The sequence below is a fragment of the Ceratotherium simum genome, chromosome 10 (genome assembly GCF_057802395.1).
Source record: "Ceratotherium simum simum isolate JZ-2026a chromosome 10, ASM5780239v1, whole genome shotgun sequence".
NCBI lineage: Eukaryota > Metazoa > Chordata > Mammalia > Perissodactyla > Rhinocerotidae > Ceratotherium > Ceratotherium simum.
In genome coordinates, this window is record NC_141909.1 from 82,937,022 (window position 1) to 82,953,146 (window position 16,125).

At 40.8% G+C, this 16,125-nt stretch overlaps 1 protein-coding gene across 6 annotated transcripts in view; it reads right to left on the minus strand.

The window, feature by feature from the left end:
* The window catches only part of MPHOSPH8 (M-phase phosphoprotein 8), a 47,343-nt gene extending 39,609 nt beyond the window's left edge, over positions 1–7,734 (minus strand). For 3 of the 6 annotated variants that reach the window (XM_087436356.1, XM_087436354.1, XM_087436353.1), the window contains exons 1-2: positions 7,443–7,734; positions 4,739–4,894 (exon numbers count right to left, since the gene is read on the minus strand). In XM_087436356.1, coding sequence (XP_087292482.1) covers positions 4,739–4,894; positions 7,443–7,658 — 372 coding nt within the window. In that variant the 5' untranslated portion in view covers positions 7,659–7,734. The remainder of the gene's footprint in view (positions 1–4,738; positions 4,895–7,442) is intronic. The other 3 variants (XM_087436352.1, XM_014791197.2, XM_087436355.1) reach the window with 1 other exon arrangement.
* Between the last annotated feature and the right edge of the window lie 8,391 nt (positions 7,735–16,125).

Sequence of the window (16,125 nt, forward strand, 5' to 3'; positions counted from 1 at the left end):
GATCTGGTTTCTTCATCAAATAAACAACATGGAGAAACAAGGGGGAAGTTAGGGGAAGAAACTGTTACAGATTAAAAGAGATTTTAGAGATTATCAATGATATACAATAGGTAGACCTTCTTCAATTCCCAATTCAATCAAATCAACAAAAAGACATGTTTTGTTTTGTTTCTTTGAGACAACTGGGGAAAAATGAATGCATTATTAGTATTAGAAGATATTAAGAAATGACTAAACTTTTTTTGATATGATAATTGTATAATGGTTATGCTTAACAATTCCTGTTATCTACTGAAGTATTTCACGGTGTAGTGATGTGATGTCTGGAATATGCTTTAAAATACTCCAGCAAATGAAAAGGGAGAGTGGGAGCAGTAAACAGAAAAAAAGAATGGCAAAATACCGATAATAACTGAACTGGGCGATGAACACTGGAGTCCTGTGATACTGCCCTCTCCATTCTTACATGTTCAAATTTCCCTTAATAAAACTCTCTAAAAATCATCTTCCTAAAACATGAATCTGATCATATGACTTCCCTCAAAACTCCTGCTGGTCTTTCTACTGCCTGAATGGTCAAGTTTAAACGCAGCTGCATAGGACTTTCTTCCCAGGCTCTGCCCAGCCTCATTTCTGCTACCTTCCCTTGTGAATGCTCTAGCACTTCTCACCATTCTCCAAAACCTGTGCTTCTGCACATCTTTGTACCTGCTTCCCCACCTAGGATCCCTTGAATTCCTCATCTTTTATGGCTTAGGCCAAATGATGAATCCTCTATAATATAACTTTTATGCCTATCTTAGAAAGTTAGTCACTCCCTCCTCTGTTAGATTTTCCACAGCACACACATAGCTGCCTGAGAATGTTCCTCATTCTGTATTTCAGTGTCCTGCTTGCCTGGCCCTCCCCCTTCACTGTCCTGTGACCTCTCTGAAGACAAGAATACATCTTATTCTTCTCTGTATGCCTAGTGACTGACACATATTAAAACTGGATTTTTTTGAATGAATGAACATGTAATAATTAGCAGAGAGGCCAGAGTTATTCCTTTTATCAGGTAAAACAACTTAAAAGAATTCTAAAATTCTGAAAATCCTAAAGTGTATAAATAAAAAAGATCCTCCAGGGGAGTTTCCACTCATCAAAACCTTAAAATCGAGCCTCCAAACCAACTAGAGCATTGTCTCCTCATTGCCACAGTCATTCTGCACCTTCCCTGTTGTCTCTGCTTTGTCCAGTTACCCAGCAATGCTCCTGGCCCAATTTGGTGGCTGCTAGAGCTGTCACTACAACAGGGTGGCACGGTCATCCGTACCCTTCTTATTCTTCCTCAGTCGCCTGAGAAGAGCTTAATATAGGCTTTTCAGCAAATAACTTTGAAAAAAGATTTTTTCTTTGGTCATTAGACTGCTCCTCAAGATAGTTACAACCTGTAGATTTTAAATATAAAATAAGTTGATGCAAATACATTATAAATATAGCATTTTGACTTTAGGCATCAAAATACTATGTTTGAAATTACTATTTAGCCATATTTTAAAGGAATCGGTAGGTTAGCTGTACCTGGGTGAGCCAGCCCTGGAGTACCTGGCCAGATTCAACGAAGTCATGATACAAAAATTAGCTACCATCTGATGAACAGTTATTGTTTGCCATCAGAGAACAAAGGAATATACAAAGGAATCAGTGTTAACCTTAAAAATAACTATAAAATATTCAGGGGCCGGCCCTGTGGCTTAGCGGTTAAGTGCGTGCTCTCTGATGCTGGCGGCCCGGTTTCGGATCCCGGGCGCGCACCGACGCACCGCTTCTCCGGCCATGCTGAGGCTGCGTCCCACATACGGCAACTAGAAAGCTGTGCAACTATGACATACGGCTATCTACTGGGGCTTTGGGGCGAAAATAAATAAATAAATCTTTAAAATATTCACAACAAAGAATTAAAATCGCACATACCACAGGTCTAAGCACTTTCAGTACCCTAGCAACCCGTCTTCTCACTCATTTTAATAGTCTCACAAGTAAAATAAACATGTTATTTATTATCCAAATCAGGACAACTCTGAAAATGAAATGGGGCTCTATTAATAACTATACCAAGTCAACAGGCATAAATTGGGGCTGACCCAAGCAAATCAAGATATAGCCACCTCCTCTATTTACATAACATCGCAGTCTATGGGAATGTCCAGCAATATTGTATATGAGGTGTGATGACAGTGACTGATGATACATTTGTCAAACGTACAACACATACACACTCCAGTGTCTTCTCCCTCCAGGTAATCACCTTTGGAAACCATGAGCTTTTCAACAGTGCAACCATTGCTCAAAACACTTTTGGAAGTGCACTCTTGCACTCTGAGAACCTTTACCACGCTTTTTGGAGCACTATTTTGGGTCAAAAAGGAGGTGTCACTAGATATTATTTTCTTGCATGACATCATAAATTCTTATAAAGACAATTCCAAAGGAAAAAATTTAAAACCATTTTGGGCCACAGCATTACTGGAATAAATGTTTACTTCATAATATATACACTCTTAAAAATAATGTTTTGGGGGGCCGGCCCAGTGGCACAGTGGTTAAGTTCATGCACTCTGCTTCGGCGGCCCGGAGCTTGTGGGTTCGGATCCCGGGCGCAGACCTATGCACCACTTATCAAGCCATGCTGTGACAGCATCCCACATACAAAGTAGAGGAAGATGGGCACAGATGATAGCCCAGGGCCAATCTTCCTCAGCAAAAAAAAAAAAATGTTTTGGAAGCACAAATTCTAATTCATTTTACATTAAAAAGGAATATGTATTTATTATTTTATAGCCACACTTCAACAACAAAACAGAAGTATTTCAAAAAACAATCCCTAAAAAAAAGTATCCTCAGCTACATTGTAAAATTAAGGCAAAACTATCTCTTAGCTGAGTAGTAGGTACACAGGGACTGTTTCATAATTTTTTCAAAAACATACTTGTTTGTTGGTTAGAATATGTATTGATAAAAAATTATTTTAGGGCCGGCCCCGTGGCTTAGCGGTTGGGTGCGCGCGCTCCGCAACTGGCGGCCTGGGTTCGGATCCCGGGCGCGCACCGATGCATCGCTTCTCCGGCCATGCTGAGGCCGCGTCCCACATACAGCAACTAGAAGGATGTGCAGCTATGACATACAACTATCTACTGGGACTTTGGGGGGAAAACATAAATAAATAAAATCTTTAAAAAAAAAAAAAATTATTTTAAAAGACAAGCAGAAGACAAAATCCTTAGTATACGTTACTACCCTTAAAAGAAAGATCATATATGTACAACTTGCAAGGCACCTCAAGAACAAAAGATAGACTTTACCTATCTTTGTGTAACTGTGATCATTTAAGGGTCTGGCCCATATAAGACCGTGTTTACAAAAAAAAAACCCCAAAAGGTAAAAATAGTCAATGTTGATGTAACAGTACAGTCGAGAATTATCTGCATCATGTAACATCAACCATCAAAGCTCAAGGCAGACCAGTGGTCACCTTATTTGTAGATTTTCAGTTTATTAAAAATGAAAAGCTGGACCATATCACACACATGAATGTTATACAGCACCTCAATTTTGTTTTTAGTTTGAAATACCTGATGGTCAACAGAAAGATAAAAATGTATCCAAATGCTGAATGATAAAAAGTATTTTAATGAACAAGTACCATTTCTGCATCATGTATATTTTTCTGGTAAACAGCATTAACAGACCTTTTTTTGGTTATTTTAAAAACCATTTCTACCTTCCATGATGCTTACTAAGTCCTAAGCAAGCAGTGCTCCCAGGATTTAAGCAGAAAACTATAAATGGAAAAACAACGAGTAAGAGTTGGTTCAATTTATAAACAGAAGCTATAAATGAAATCTACATGGAAAAGTAAAATAGGGAATTCTTACAAGATTCATAAATAAAGCCAACTCAATTACTTGTGGAATAAGAGAATCAAGGATAAAACAATGGACAAATCCATGGAAGAAAACCCTTAAACCAAATGTATGTTTTAGTTTAACATTATCCCACTCCAGCCCACCAGCAAATCTTTTTCCAAACTGCTGATGACAGAAGTTTCACTTATTTGAGTTCCTTTAATCTTTTATCCTTCCTAACCATCAGGAAGAGCTACTAAAAAGCAATGAAGTTCCTAAAAACTGAAACGAGAATAGAAGAGAAAAACAAAAGACCTCAACAATCAGACCTGCTCATAATCTGAAATGGATTAAAATTTATAGCTTTATAAAACGATCTAAGAATTGTTTTAATTAGCAGAAAAATCAGACACAAGACGTACATTAATAATAAAGGTTAAATGTAAAAGTATGCGCTGTACCTGTAGTACTAACATGAATAGCACAAGAAATAACCCTCAGGTATATAAAAACAAGACGCTCAGATCTTGGATGAACAAGTCAAGTTTCAACATGTCTTTTCCTCCCACTTTCATCTTATTCTTAACTTAAAGGAAAATATTAACCAACATATTCGAACTATACTTGTTTCAAATCAATTGCAATCACAGGTTGGTTACGGAAAGAAGAGTTTGGCAAAAATGAAGGAAAGCATTCTGTGAGAATTAATCAACTATACAGAATTTACAGTTGGAATACTGGGTACTTTATTATTATTTGTGAATTCTTTGCTGCACATTCTTTGTATCAGTAAAATTTATAATAAATTTATTATACTAAAAAAAAAAGAAATATGAGATAAAACATGATACCTGAATGTCTTTTTTGACTGGTTTAGCTTTGTTATCTGTAATTTTCTTCCTAAATTCAAGAAGAACTTCTTTACAGTCCTCAAGATGAACCTCAGGCTCCCAGGTATCATCATCTGATGTATAGCCTTTCCATCGAACTTTGTAAAGGATTGTACCCTGTTATGTAAATTAAAAACAGGCAAATAAAGAACTTGAATTTCTAAAAACATACAATTGCTGAGACTATATCACACTAAAAAGCTTCTACACAGCAAAAGAAACCATCAACAAAACGAAAAGGCAACCTCCCGAATTGGAAAATATTCACAAATCATATATCTAGATAAGGAGTTAATATCCAAAAAAAATATAAAGAACTCATACATCTCAATAGCAAAAGAAAATCCAATTAAAAAATAGGCAGATCTGAACAGACATTTTTCCAAAAAAGACATACAGATGGCCAATGGATACATGAGAAGATGCTCAGCATCACTAATCATCAGGGAAATGCAAATCAGAACCACAATGAGATATCACCTCACATCTGTTAGAATGACTTATCAAAAAGATAAGAAATAACAAGTGTTGGCGAGGATGTGGATAAAAGGGAACCCTTATGCACTGTTGGTGGGAATGCAAAGTGGTGCAGCCACTATGGAAAACAGTATGGAAATTCCTCAAAAAATTAAAAACAGAACTACCATACGATCCAGCAATTCCACTTCTGGGTATTTATCCCAAGAAAATGAAAACAGTAACTTGAAAAGATATATGTACCTGTATGTTCACTGCAGCATTATTTACTACAGACAAGATACGGAAACAACCTAAGTGTCCATCGATGGATGAATGGATTTAAAAAAACGTGGTATGTACAATATGGAATATTATTCAGCAATAAAAAAGAATGAAATCTTGCCATTTCTGACAACACAGAAAGACCTCAAGGGCACTATGCTAAGTGAAATAAGGCAGACAGACAAAGACAAATACTGTATGATCTCACTTACATGTGGAATATGAAAACAAAAACAAAAAACCCCAATCGAACAAACAAACAAACAGCTCATAGATACAGAGAACAGACCCGTGGTTTCCAGAGGCAGGGGGTGGGGAGGGTGCAAGAAATGGGTGAAAGGGGTCAAAAGGTACAAACTTCCAATTATAAAATGAGTCCTAAGGATGTAATGTACAGCATGGGGACTATAGTTGATAATACTGTATTACATATTTGAAAAGTGTCTAAGAAAGCAGATCTTAAAAGTTCTCATCACAACAACAAAAAATTTTCTTGTAACTATGTAAGGTGACGGATGTTAACTAGACTTATTGTGGTGATCATTTTGCAATGTATACAGATATCAAATCATTATACTGTACACCTGAAACTAATATGTCAATTATACCCCGATTTTAAAAATTAAAAATAAATGAATAAAAACCACAGTATCATTGATGTACTTTTCATAAACCAAAAACTGAGGTCTTTTTCTGATTACATAAGCAATGTGTAATCTTTGAAAAATCAGTGAAAAACAGGAAAAACCAAATAAAAGTCACCCAGAGATACTGATAACAATTTGCTCTATTTCCTTCATCTTTTGCAATTATACATATACATTTATCCCCCACTGGATGGGAGAACTTTTCAGTGTCAGCAGCTGTGTATGCTACAATTCATCTCTGCACTCTCAGTACCTAAGCAGCACCTAGCACACAGGACCTGATTAAAAAAAATGCTGAATGAAGGGACAAAAAACCTAACACGAGTTAGCATATAACAAACGGGAAATAAGAGACCTTAAAAACAATACAATATAGAGACTCGACCACCGTGTGGGTCCTTTAATCATCTCTCATCTATCTACTAAAACCGATTATTGTCCACCCTTCCACCCGCTCCCCTTCACCCCAGCCTCTAACCCACAATTCATTCCCTCACTTAATAATCTGAGATACACTAAGCACTTACCGCATGCTAGGCAATGGATCAAGTACCAGTGATACAAAGATTAAATGAAACTCATATTCCCTCAATTACTGGAGCCTACAAACTAGCAGGATAAACAAACATAAAGAACGATAATGCTTTAAACGCTGAAACAGAGGTCTACACAAACTGTTTCAACAGCACAGGTGAGGAAGCACCTCACTCTGCAGGGATCAGGGTCAAAAAAGGCTTTCACAGAGAAACTGACTCTGAGGCTTTGAAAGACTGAGCAGATTTCGCCAGGAGAGGCGCAGTCCGCGCCAAGGCACAGTGTGATGAAGGCGTCAGGTACCACAGTGCGACTGCAACCGTGTGATGCACAGGCACAGAGGGATGGTAACGGTCACGTTTTGAAGACCTTTAAATGCCAGCCTCTCGGGTGAGACTCTGAGGACCAACAGGCATTACTGAAGATGCTAAACCATAAAATTGATTATGGCCATGGCGAACACAGAAGCGACGGCGTGGACAATGGACTACAGACAGCTTACTTCAGGATCACTCCATCCCAGCACCGGGCCGCGGCCCCACAGGGGTATCTAAACACTGACGCCCACCTAATACCCTCACTGTCCGCCCCTCCTGACCCCCACACACCGCCTCCCAGACTGCCTCCTCTCTTCCGGCGACACCGCCCTTCGCGACGCCCGGAGGCGCACCTCGCACGGGCCGCGCCCCTCCAGCCCGCGTCCGCACGGCCCCGAGCGCCGCCCGCCCCGGCCCCACGCGCACCCCCTCAGTCTTCATGTCCAGAATCTTCTCCACCTCGAACACATCCTCCCCGTCCTCCTCGCTGTCCCCGACGGCCTCCGCTCCTCCCGCGGCGGCGTCCTTCTCTTCGCCCACTGCTCCGACTCCTTCTCCTTCGACCTCGGGCGACTCGCCCTTGCTGTCGGCACCTGAAACAGGAACTGCAGTCACGCTCGCCCCCTCTGCCGCCGCCGCCATAACAGCAGCTCCACAAACCGCCGAGGAAAAGCCGCTGCGACACACACCGCGGCTGCCGCTCGCGCCCCGCACTCGGCCCCAGTCCGCTCGGCAGCGTGACGAAGGGAACGCGCCAATGGCGGGCTCGGGACCCTGGAGCGACGCGCACGTAAGCCAATCATGTCAAGACGAGCGCGCCGGAACCCCGGGGAGCCTGGGGAGGCGGGTGGGCGGGCCGAGGGGGGCGCCCGGGGCGGAAGGGTGGGGCGGGGGCGCTCGCACGAGAGGAGGGAGGCGCTAGCCGGGGCGCGCGGGCGCTGGCGTGCGGTGACCGCCGGCCCTGGGGTGATGGTCGCAGAGGGGCTGTGTCCAGGGCCGGGAGGCCGGAGCGCGTGAGTGGCCCCTGGAAGTGGAGCTCGGGCAAGAGGACAGAGCGCTGCGCAGGGTCCCTTCCTTCCTCCCACGCGCCGCGCGGCCGCACCCCCAGGCTGTCTAGGAAAAGGGCCAGGACGGAATGCCCAGCAATTCCTACCTGTGCTTTTGATTCGTTAAACGCATGTGGAGGATCCCATCAGACACAACTCTTAGTGCTATTTTGTTTAGTGAATATTGTTTAAAGATGAAATTTTTAAGAAGTTATCAGGCTAGAAAACATTTGTTTTCCAAGTTCTAAGGTTTTTTTTTCTTCTTTCCATTGAAAATGTCGGAGGACGTGATAAAAGGATTTTGTCCCGGTTGTGAATGATTGACAAAGATAGTCACCCCAAGTTGCTAGGAAAATCTACTTAAGGATAAAATATTTTTCTCATTTTGAATTGCAAATAAGGAGTGTCTTTATAGCAGGGAGACTTTTATTTGCATTTTTGTTTCTTCAAACGGTGAAGTTAATTTACAAGATTAACTCATTTAAATTAACTCTCTGAGGTTAACTAAAGAATAATCCGTGATCCAGCAGATCCCTTTGCAGAGGCTCAGCAGATCTTTGAGTTGGCTCATTGGTTTATTATTTGTTTAGCTTACTAAATGCATCCTATGTGCCTTGATGTACTGGGCATTAAGAAGACAAAGTTCAGGTGGCATCGTGGTTGAATTCCCGCGCTCTGCTTCTGCGGCCTGGGTTCGCTGGCCTGGATCCCAGGTACAGACCTATACGCAAGCCGTGTGGCATCCCCCATACAAAGTGGAGGACTACTGGAGCAGATATCAGCTCAGGGACAATCTTCCTCCAGCAAAAAGAGGAAATCTTCCTTACCAAAAAAGAAAACAGAAAACCCACAAAGATCATAGTCTCTGCTCTCCAGGGACTCTCATCTATAAAGGAAGACACACCATTCTAATAGATATATATATTTTTTATTGATGTCTTTATAACTGAAATTTTGGTTGTATATTTTTGTTTGTCAATCACCAGATACATGTCTCCCTTCACCCCTTGTGCCCACCCCCCACCCCCTTTGCCACAATACGATTCTCTCTGATGGTGTGTTGGTTTATATTTCACATGTGAGTGAGATCACACAATGTTTGTCTTTCTCGTTCTGGCTTATTTCACTTAACATAATACCCTCCAGGTCCATCCATGTTGTTGCAAATGGGACAATTTTGTCTTTTTTTATAGCTGAGTAGTATTCCATTGTATATCTATATACCACGTCTTCTTTATCCACTCATGACACAAGGGACACTTGGGTTGCTTCCACTTCTTGGCTATAGTGAATAATGCTGCAATGAACATAGGGGTGCATAAGCCTTTTTGGATTGTTGATTTCAGGTTCATTGGATAGATTCCCAGTAGTGGGCTAGCTGGATCATAGGGTGTTTCTATGTATAAGTTTTTGAGGAATCTCCATACCGTTTTCCATAGAGGCTGCACCAGTTTGCATTCCCACCAGCTGTGTATGAGGGTTCCTGTTTCTCCACATCCTCTCCAACACTTGTTGTTTTTTGTCTTGGTGATTATAGCCATTCTAACGGGCGGGAGGTGATATCTTAATGTTGTTTTGATTTGCATTTCCCTGATGATTAGTGATGTTGAACATCTTTTCATGTGCCTATTGGCCATCTGTATATTTTCTTTGGAGAAGTGTCTGTTCATTTCCTCTGCCCATTTTTTGATCGAGTTGTTTGTTTTTTTGTTGTTCAATTGTGTGAGTTCTTTATATATTATGGACATTAACCCCATATCAGATGTATGTTTAGCAAATATTTTCTCCCAGCTGGTGGGTTGTCTATTCATTTTGATCCTGGTTTCGTTTGCCTTGTAGAAGCCCTTTATCTGATGACGTCCCACTTGTTTATTTTTTCTTTAGTTTCCCTAGTCTGACTCGGCATGATATCTGAAAAGATTCCTTTATGACCACTGTGAAATAGTGTATTGCCTATATTTTCTTCTAGGAGTTTTATACTTTCAGGTCTAACCTTCAGTTCTTTGATCCATTTTGAGTTAATTTTTGTGAATGGCGATAGCAGATGGTCCACTTTCATTCTTTTGCATGTGGCTGTCCAGTTTTCCCAGCACCATTTATTGACGAGACTTCCCTTTGTCCATTGTATGTTCTTAGTGCCTTCCTCGAAAATTAGCTGTCCGTATAGGTGTGGTTTTATTTCTGGGCTTTCAATTCTGTTCCATTGATCTGTGTGTCTGTTTTTGTACCAGTACCATGCTGTTTTGATTACTATTGCTTTAGTATGTTTTGAAGTCAGGGATTGTGATGCCTCCAGCTTTGTTCTTTTTTCTTAGGATTCTGGGTCTTTTGTTGCCCCATATGAATTTTAGTATTCTTTTTTCTATTTCTGCGAAGAATGTCATTGGGATTCTGATTGGGATTGTGTTGAATCTGTAGATTGCTTTAGGTAATATAGACATTTTAACTATGTTTATTCTTCCAATCCATGTGCATGAGATATCTTTACATTTCTTTATGTCATTATTGATTTCTTTCAATAATATCTTGTAGTTTTCATTGTATAGGTCTTTCACTTGCTTGGTAAGATTTATTCCTAGATATTTTATTCTTTTTGATGCAATTGTAAATGGTATTATCATTTTGAGCTCTCTTTCTGTTAGTTTGTTATTAGCATACAGAAATGCAACTGATTTTTGTAGGTTGATTTTGTACCCTGCGACTTTGCTGTAGTTGTTGATTATTTCTAATAGTTTTCCAATGGATTCTTTAGGGTTTTCTATATATAGAATCATGTCGTCTGCAAATAGTGAGAGTTTCACTTCTTCGTTTCCTATTTGGATTCCTTTTATTCCTTTTTGTTGCCTAATTACTTTGGCCAAAACCTCCAGTACTATGTTGAATAAGAGTGGCGAGAGTGGGCAGCCCTGCCTTGTTCCTGTTCTTAGAGGAATGGCTTTCAGACTTTCCCCGTTGAGTTTGATGTTGGCTGTGGGTTTGTCATAAATTATTATAAACATAAATTATTATGTTGAGGAACTTTCCTTCTATACCAATTTTGTTGAGAGTTTTTATCATAAATGGATGTTGGATCTTGTCAAATGCCTTCTTTGCATCTATTGAGATGACCATGCGGTTTTTATTCCTCGTTTTGTTGATATGGTTTATCACGTTGATTGATTTGCAGATGTCGAATCATCCCTGTGTCCCTGGTATAAATCCCACCTGTTCATGGTGTGTGATCTTTTTAATGGATTGCTGTATTCGGTTTGCCAATATTTTGTTGAGGATTTTTGCATCTATGTTCATCAGCGATATTGGCCTGTAATTTTCCTTTTTTTAATTGTCTTTATCTGGCTTTGGTATCAGGGTGATGTTGGCCTCGTAGAATGAGTTAGGAAGTGTTCCATCTTCCTCTATTTTTTGGAATAGTTTTAGAAGGATGGGTGTTAGATCTTCTTTGAATGTTTGGTAAACTTCACCAGAGAAGCCATCTGGTCCTGGATTTTTATTTTTTGGGAGGTTTTTGATTACTGTTTCAATCTCTTTCCTTGTGAGTGGTCTATTCAGATTCTTTATTTCTTTTTGGTTCAGTTTGGGGAGGTTGTATTAGTCTAAGAATTTATCCATTTCTTCTAGATTGTCCAATTTGTTGGTATATAGTTTCTCATAGTATTCTCTTACAATGTTTTGTATTTCTTTGGTATCCATTGTAATTCTCCTCTTTCATTTCTAATTTTATTTATTTGAGCCTTTTCTCTTTTTTTCTTAGTAAGTCAGGCTAAGGGTTTGTCAATTTTGTTTATCTTCTCAAAGAACCAACTCATTTCATTAATCCTTTCTACTGTTTTTTGGGTCTCAATTTCATTTATTTCTGCTCTAATTTTTATCATTTCTCTCTTTCTGCTGACTTTGGGCTTTGTTTGTTCTTCTTTTTCTAGTTCTGTCAGGTGTAATTTAAGGTTGCTTATTTGGGCTTTTTCTTGTTTGTTGAGGTGGGCCTGTATTGCTATGAATTTCCCTCTCAGGACTGCTTTTGCTGCATCCCATATGAGCTGGTATGGCATACTTTCATTTTCATTTGTTTCCAGATTTTTTTTATTTCTCCTTTAATTTCATCAATGATCCATTGTTTGTTCAGTAGCATGTTGTTCAATCTCCACATCTGTGTCACTTTCCCATTTTTTTATCTTGTGGTTGATTTCTAGTTTGATAGCATTATGGTGTGAAAAAATGCTTGTTATGATTTCAATCTTCTTGAATTTATCGAGGCTTGCCTTGTTTCCCAACATATGGTCTATCCTTGAGAATGTTCCATTCACTCTTGAGAATGCGTAGCCAGCTGTTTTTGGATGGTGTGCTCTGTATGTGTCTACTAGGTCCATCTCGTCCAGTTTTTCATTTAAGTCCACTGTTTCTTTATTGATTTTTTATGTGGATGATCTATCCATTGATGTAAGTGGAGTATTAAGATCCCCTACTATTATTGTGTTGTTGTCAATATCTCCTTTTAGGTTTGTTAGTAGTTGCTATATGTACTTTGGTGCTCCTATGTTGGGTGCATATATATTTATAAGTGATATGTCTTCTTGGTGGAGTGTCTGTTTTATCATTATATATTGCCCCTCTTTGTCTCTCTTAACCTGTTTTATCTTGAAGTCTACTTTGTCTGATATGAGCATGGCAACACCTGCTTTCTTTTGTTTGCCATTAGCTTGGAGTATTGTCTTCTATCCTTTCACTCTGAGCCTGTGTTTTTGTTTTTTTTGCTGAGGAAGACCAGCTCTGAGCTAACATCTATTGCCAATCCTCCTCCTTTTTTTTTCCGCAAAGCCCCAGTGCATAGTTGTATGTTATAGTTGCACATCCTTCTAGTTGCAGAATGTGGGACGCAGCCTCAGAGAAGCCAGAGAAGCAATGCGTCAGTGCGTGCCCAGGATCCAAACCCGGGCCGCCAGTAGCGGAGCATGCACACTTAACCGCTAAGCCAAGGGGCTGGCTCTCTGAGCCTTTGTTTGTCCTTAAAGCTGAGATGTGTTTCCTGGAAGCAGCATATTGTTGGTCTTGCTTTTTAATCCATCCTGCCACTCTGTGTCTTTTGATTGGAGATTTGAATCCATTTACATTTAGAGTAATTATTGATATATGAGGGCTTATTGTTGTTGTTTTATTGCTTATTTTCTGGTTCTTTTGCATTTCCTTTGTTTCTTGTCCCATGTGTTTCGGCCTGCCAGTTCAGTTTGTTTGTTCTGTCTTATGACTCTTTTAGTTTTCTCTTTATTTATCCTATGTGATTTTGTTCTGATTATTTGTTTAGTGGTTACCTTGAGGTTTGTATAAAAAATCTTGTGTATGAGATAGTCCATTATCTGATGGCCTCTTATTCCCTTTTACTAAGTCAATTCAATCTCTTTCCTTTTCCCCTTCTAAGTTATTCTTGTCACAACTTATTCTATCTTGTGATGTGCGTATGTGTTTAAAGTGATGAGCTTATATTTATTTTTGGTGATTTCCTTCCTTTGATCTTTGATTTTGGTATTTAGGTGGTTTCTGTCCTATTCCAGTGAAGATCTACTATTTTTCTGAGTTTATCTACCTATTTTTCTCCTTGCTCCAAGCTTTGTATTCCCTTTCTCTTCTTTTTCTCAGGCCTGAGGGCCTTCTTGAGTATTTCTTGTAGTGGGGGTCTCGTGGCCATGAACTCCCTTAGCTTTTGTTTATCTGGGAGAGTTACTATTTCTCCGTCATATTTGAAGGATATTTTTGCTGGATAGAGTATTCTTGGCTGAAAGTTTTTGTCTTTCAGTATTTTGAATATATCATTCCAGTCTCTCCTAGCCTGTAAAGTTTTTGTTGAGAAATCCGCTGAGAGCCTGATGGGAGTTCCTTTGTACGTTATTTTTTGTTTTTGTCTAGCTGCCCTTAATATTGTTTCTTTGTCATTGACTCTGGCTAGCCTTACCACTAGGTGTCGTGGAGAGGGCCTTTGTCTGTTAATATATTTAGGTGACCTGTTGGCTTCGCTTACTGGTATTTCCTGCTCCTTCCCCAGATTTGGGAAGTTCTCAGCTATTATTTCCTTGAATAGGCTCTCTGCTCCTCTTTCCCTCTCTTCTCTCTCAGGAATACCTATAATTCTTATGTTACATTTCCTAATAGAGTCAGATATTTCTCGGAGTCTTTCTTCATTTGTTTTTAGACTTAGTTCTCTCTCCTCTTCCATCTGGAGCATATCTGTATTCCTATCCTCTAAAATGCTAATTCTTTCCTCCATATTGCCAGCTCTGTTCTTGAAAGATTCCATATTCTCCTTTATCTCCTCCATTGTTTTCTTCATTTCCATCAATACTGATTGTTTTTTATGATTTCAATCTCTTTTGTGAAGAAACTCCTTATCTCGTTGAATTGTTTATCTGTGTTTTCTTGTATTTCATTGAGCTTTTTTATGATAGCTATTTTGAAATCACTGTCGTTTAGGTTATGGATTTCTGTGCCTTCAGGGTTGATTTCTGGGTGCTTGTCATTTTCCTTCTGGTCTGGCAATTTAATGTAGTTTTGCATCACGGTTGCTGTATTGTCTTTGTTTTCCCTTGTCCTGGAAATATCTGGTTTCAGTTTCCACCTGCCATCACCGTGTAGGGGTGTGTAATCTGAGCCCCCTGTGCTCCGCCTTGGCTATTCCGCTGCCACAGGTCAACCGCACTCCGCTCTGCCTCGGCTGTTCTGCCACCACAGGCCACCCGGGCTCCGTGCCAGCTACTCCGCCGCCACCACTGCCCTTGCTTTGCCTCGGCTGTTCTGCTACCGTGGCTGCCTGCACTCCGCCCTGGCTACTCTGCCACTGCCGCAGGCAGCCTGCACTCCGCCCCAGCTGCTCCGCTGCCTCGGGCTGCCCACACTCTGCCCCAGCTGCTCAGACTGGTCGGCTGAGCTGCAGTGTCAGGCATACGGGGTGGGGGGCTCTCTCTTTTGCCCGCTGGGTCTCTGGGTGGGATGGGGGCTTCTCACTCGCCCCTCGTTATCCACTCTCTTGGGGTGCTCAGATGTTGATGGCACCCCTGCAGCAGTTCTTTTTTTTTTTTTTTTAAAGATTTTCCTTTCTTTTTTTTTTTCTTTTTTTTCCCCCAAAGCCCCAGTAGATAGTTGTACATCATAGTTGCACATCCTTCTAGTTGCTGTATGTGGGACGCAGCCTCAGCATGGCCAGAGAAGCGGTGTGTCGGTGCGCACCCGGGATCCAAACCCGGGCTGCCAGTAGCAGAGCACGCGCACTTAACCACCAAGCCATGGGGCCGGCCCACCTGCAGCAGTTCTGAGTCCTCTGTGTGGAGTTTCTCACTGGCTGAGAGAGCCTGAAGAGCTATGGTTTTCCTGCAGAAGGCCACCCCTCCACTCTCTCTGGGAGCCGCATGACCCGAGTCGCCGATCTGGTGGGGAGGGAGGATTTCTCCTTACCTCTCCCCACTTCCTCCGGGGGCCCCAGCACATCCACTCTCAGATGTGCAGCAGTGTGGGTCTCTCCGATGTCTCTTTGTGCAGTGTGAGTGTCTCTTGTTGGTCTATGCTTGACCCTTTTGTTGTATCTTATCGGGGGAAGAGTTTACTGGAAAGCTCACTCTGCCATGATGCTGACGTCACTACCCCTAGATATATTTTTTAAAATAACTTTTAAAAAATATTATAACTAAATAACATTAGTTGATGGGGGAAAGCTAATTGTTTTCAGAAGAATTCCAGCTAATTAAGTGTAGAAGGAAAGACAGAGAATCACAATATTTGGTGAAAATGATTCAGGCCACAAAATCATTAGTGACAGACTGTTGAGGAACTGGATGCCAGAGTACCTCTGCACAGACTGCTTGTTCGTTGTGAGGGACACAGCTTCATGTTGGAAACCCACTGACCCAGTGTCGGCATCCTGAAAAGGAGAACAACCAGACCAGCCAGACTGTATGGTTCCTGATAACAAAAAGGTTGATCCTTAATCAACTCAGGCCTTTAGATCTAATTTCCAGTTTGCAAGAAATATAGGGAAAGAGAAAAGGAAACAATTAGACAAATCCAGAACGTGGAACATCCTATAG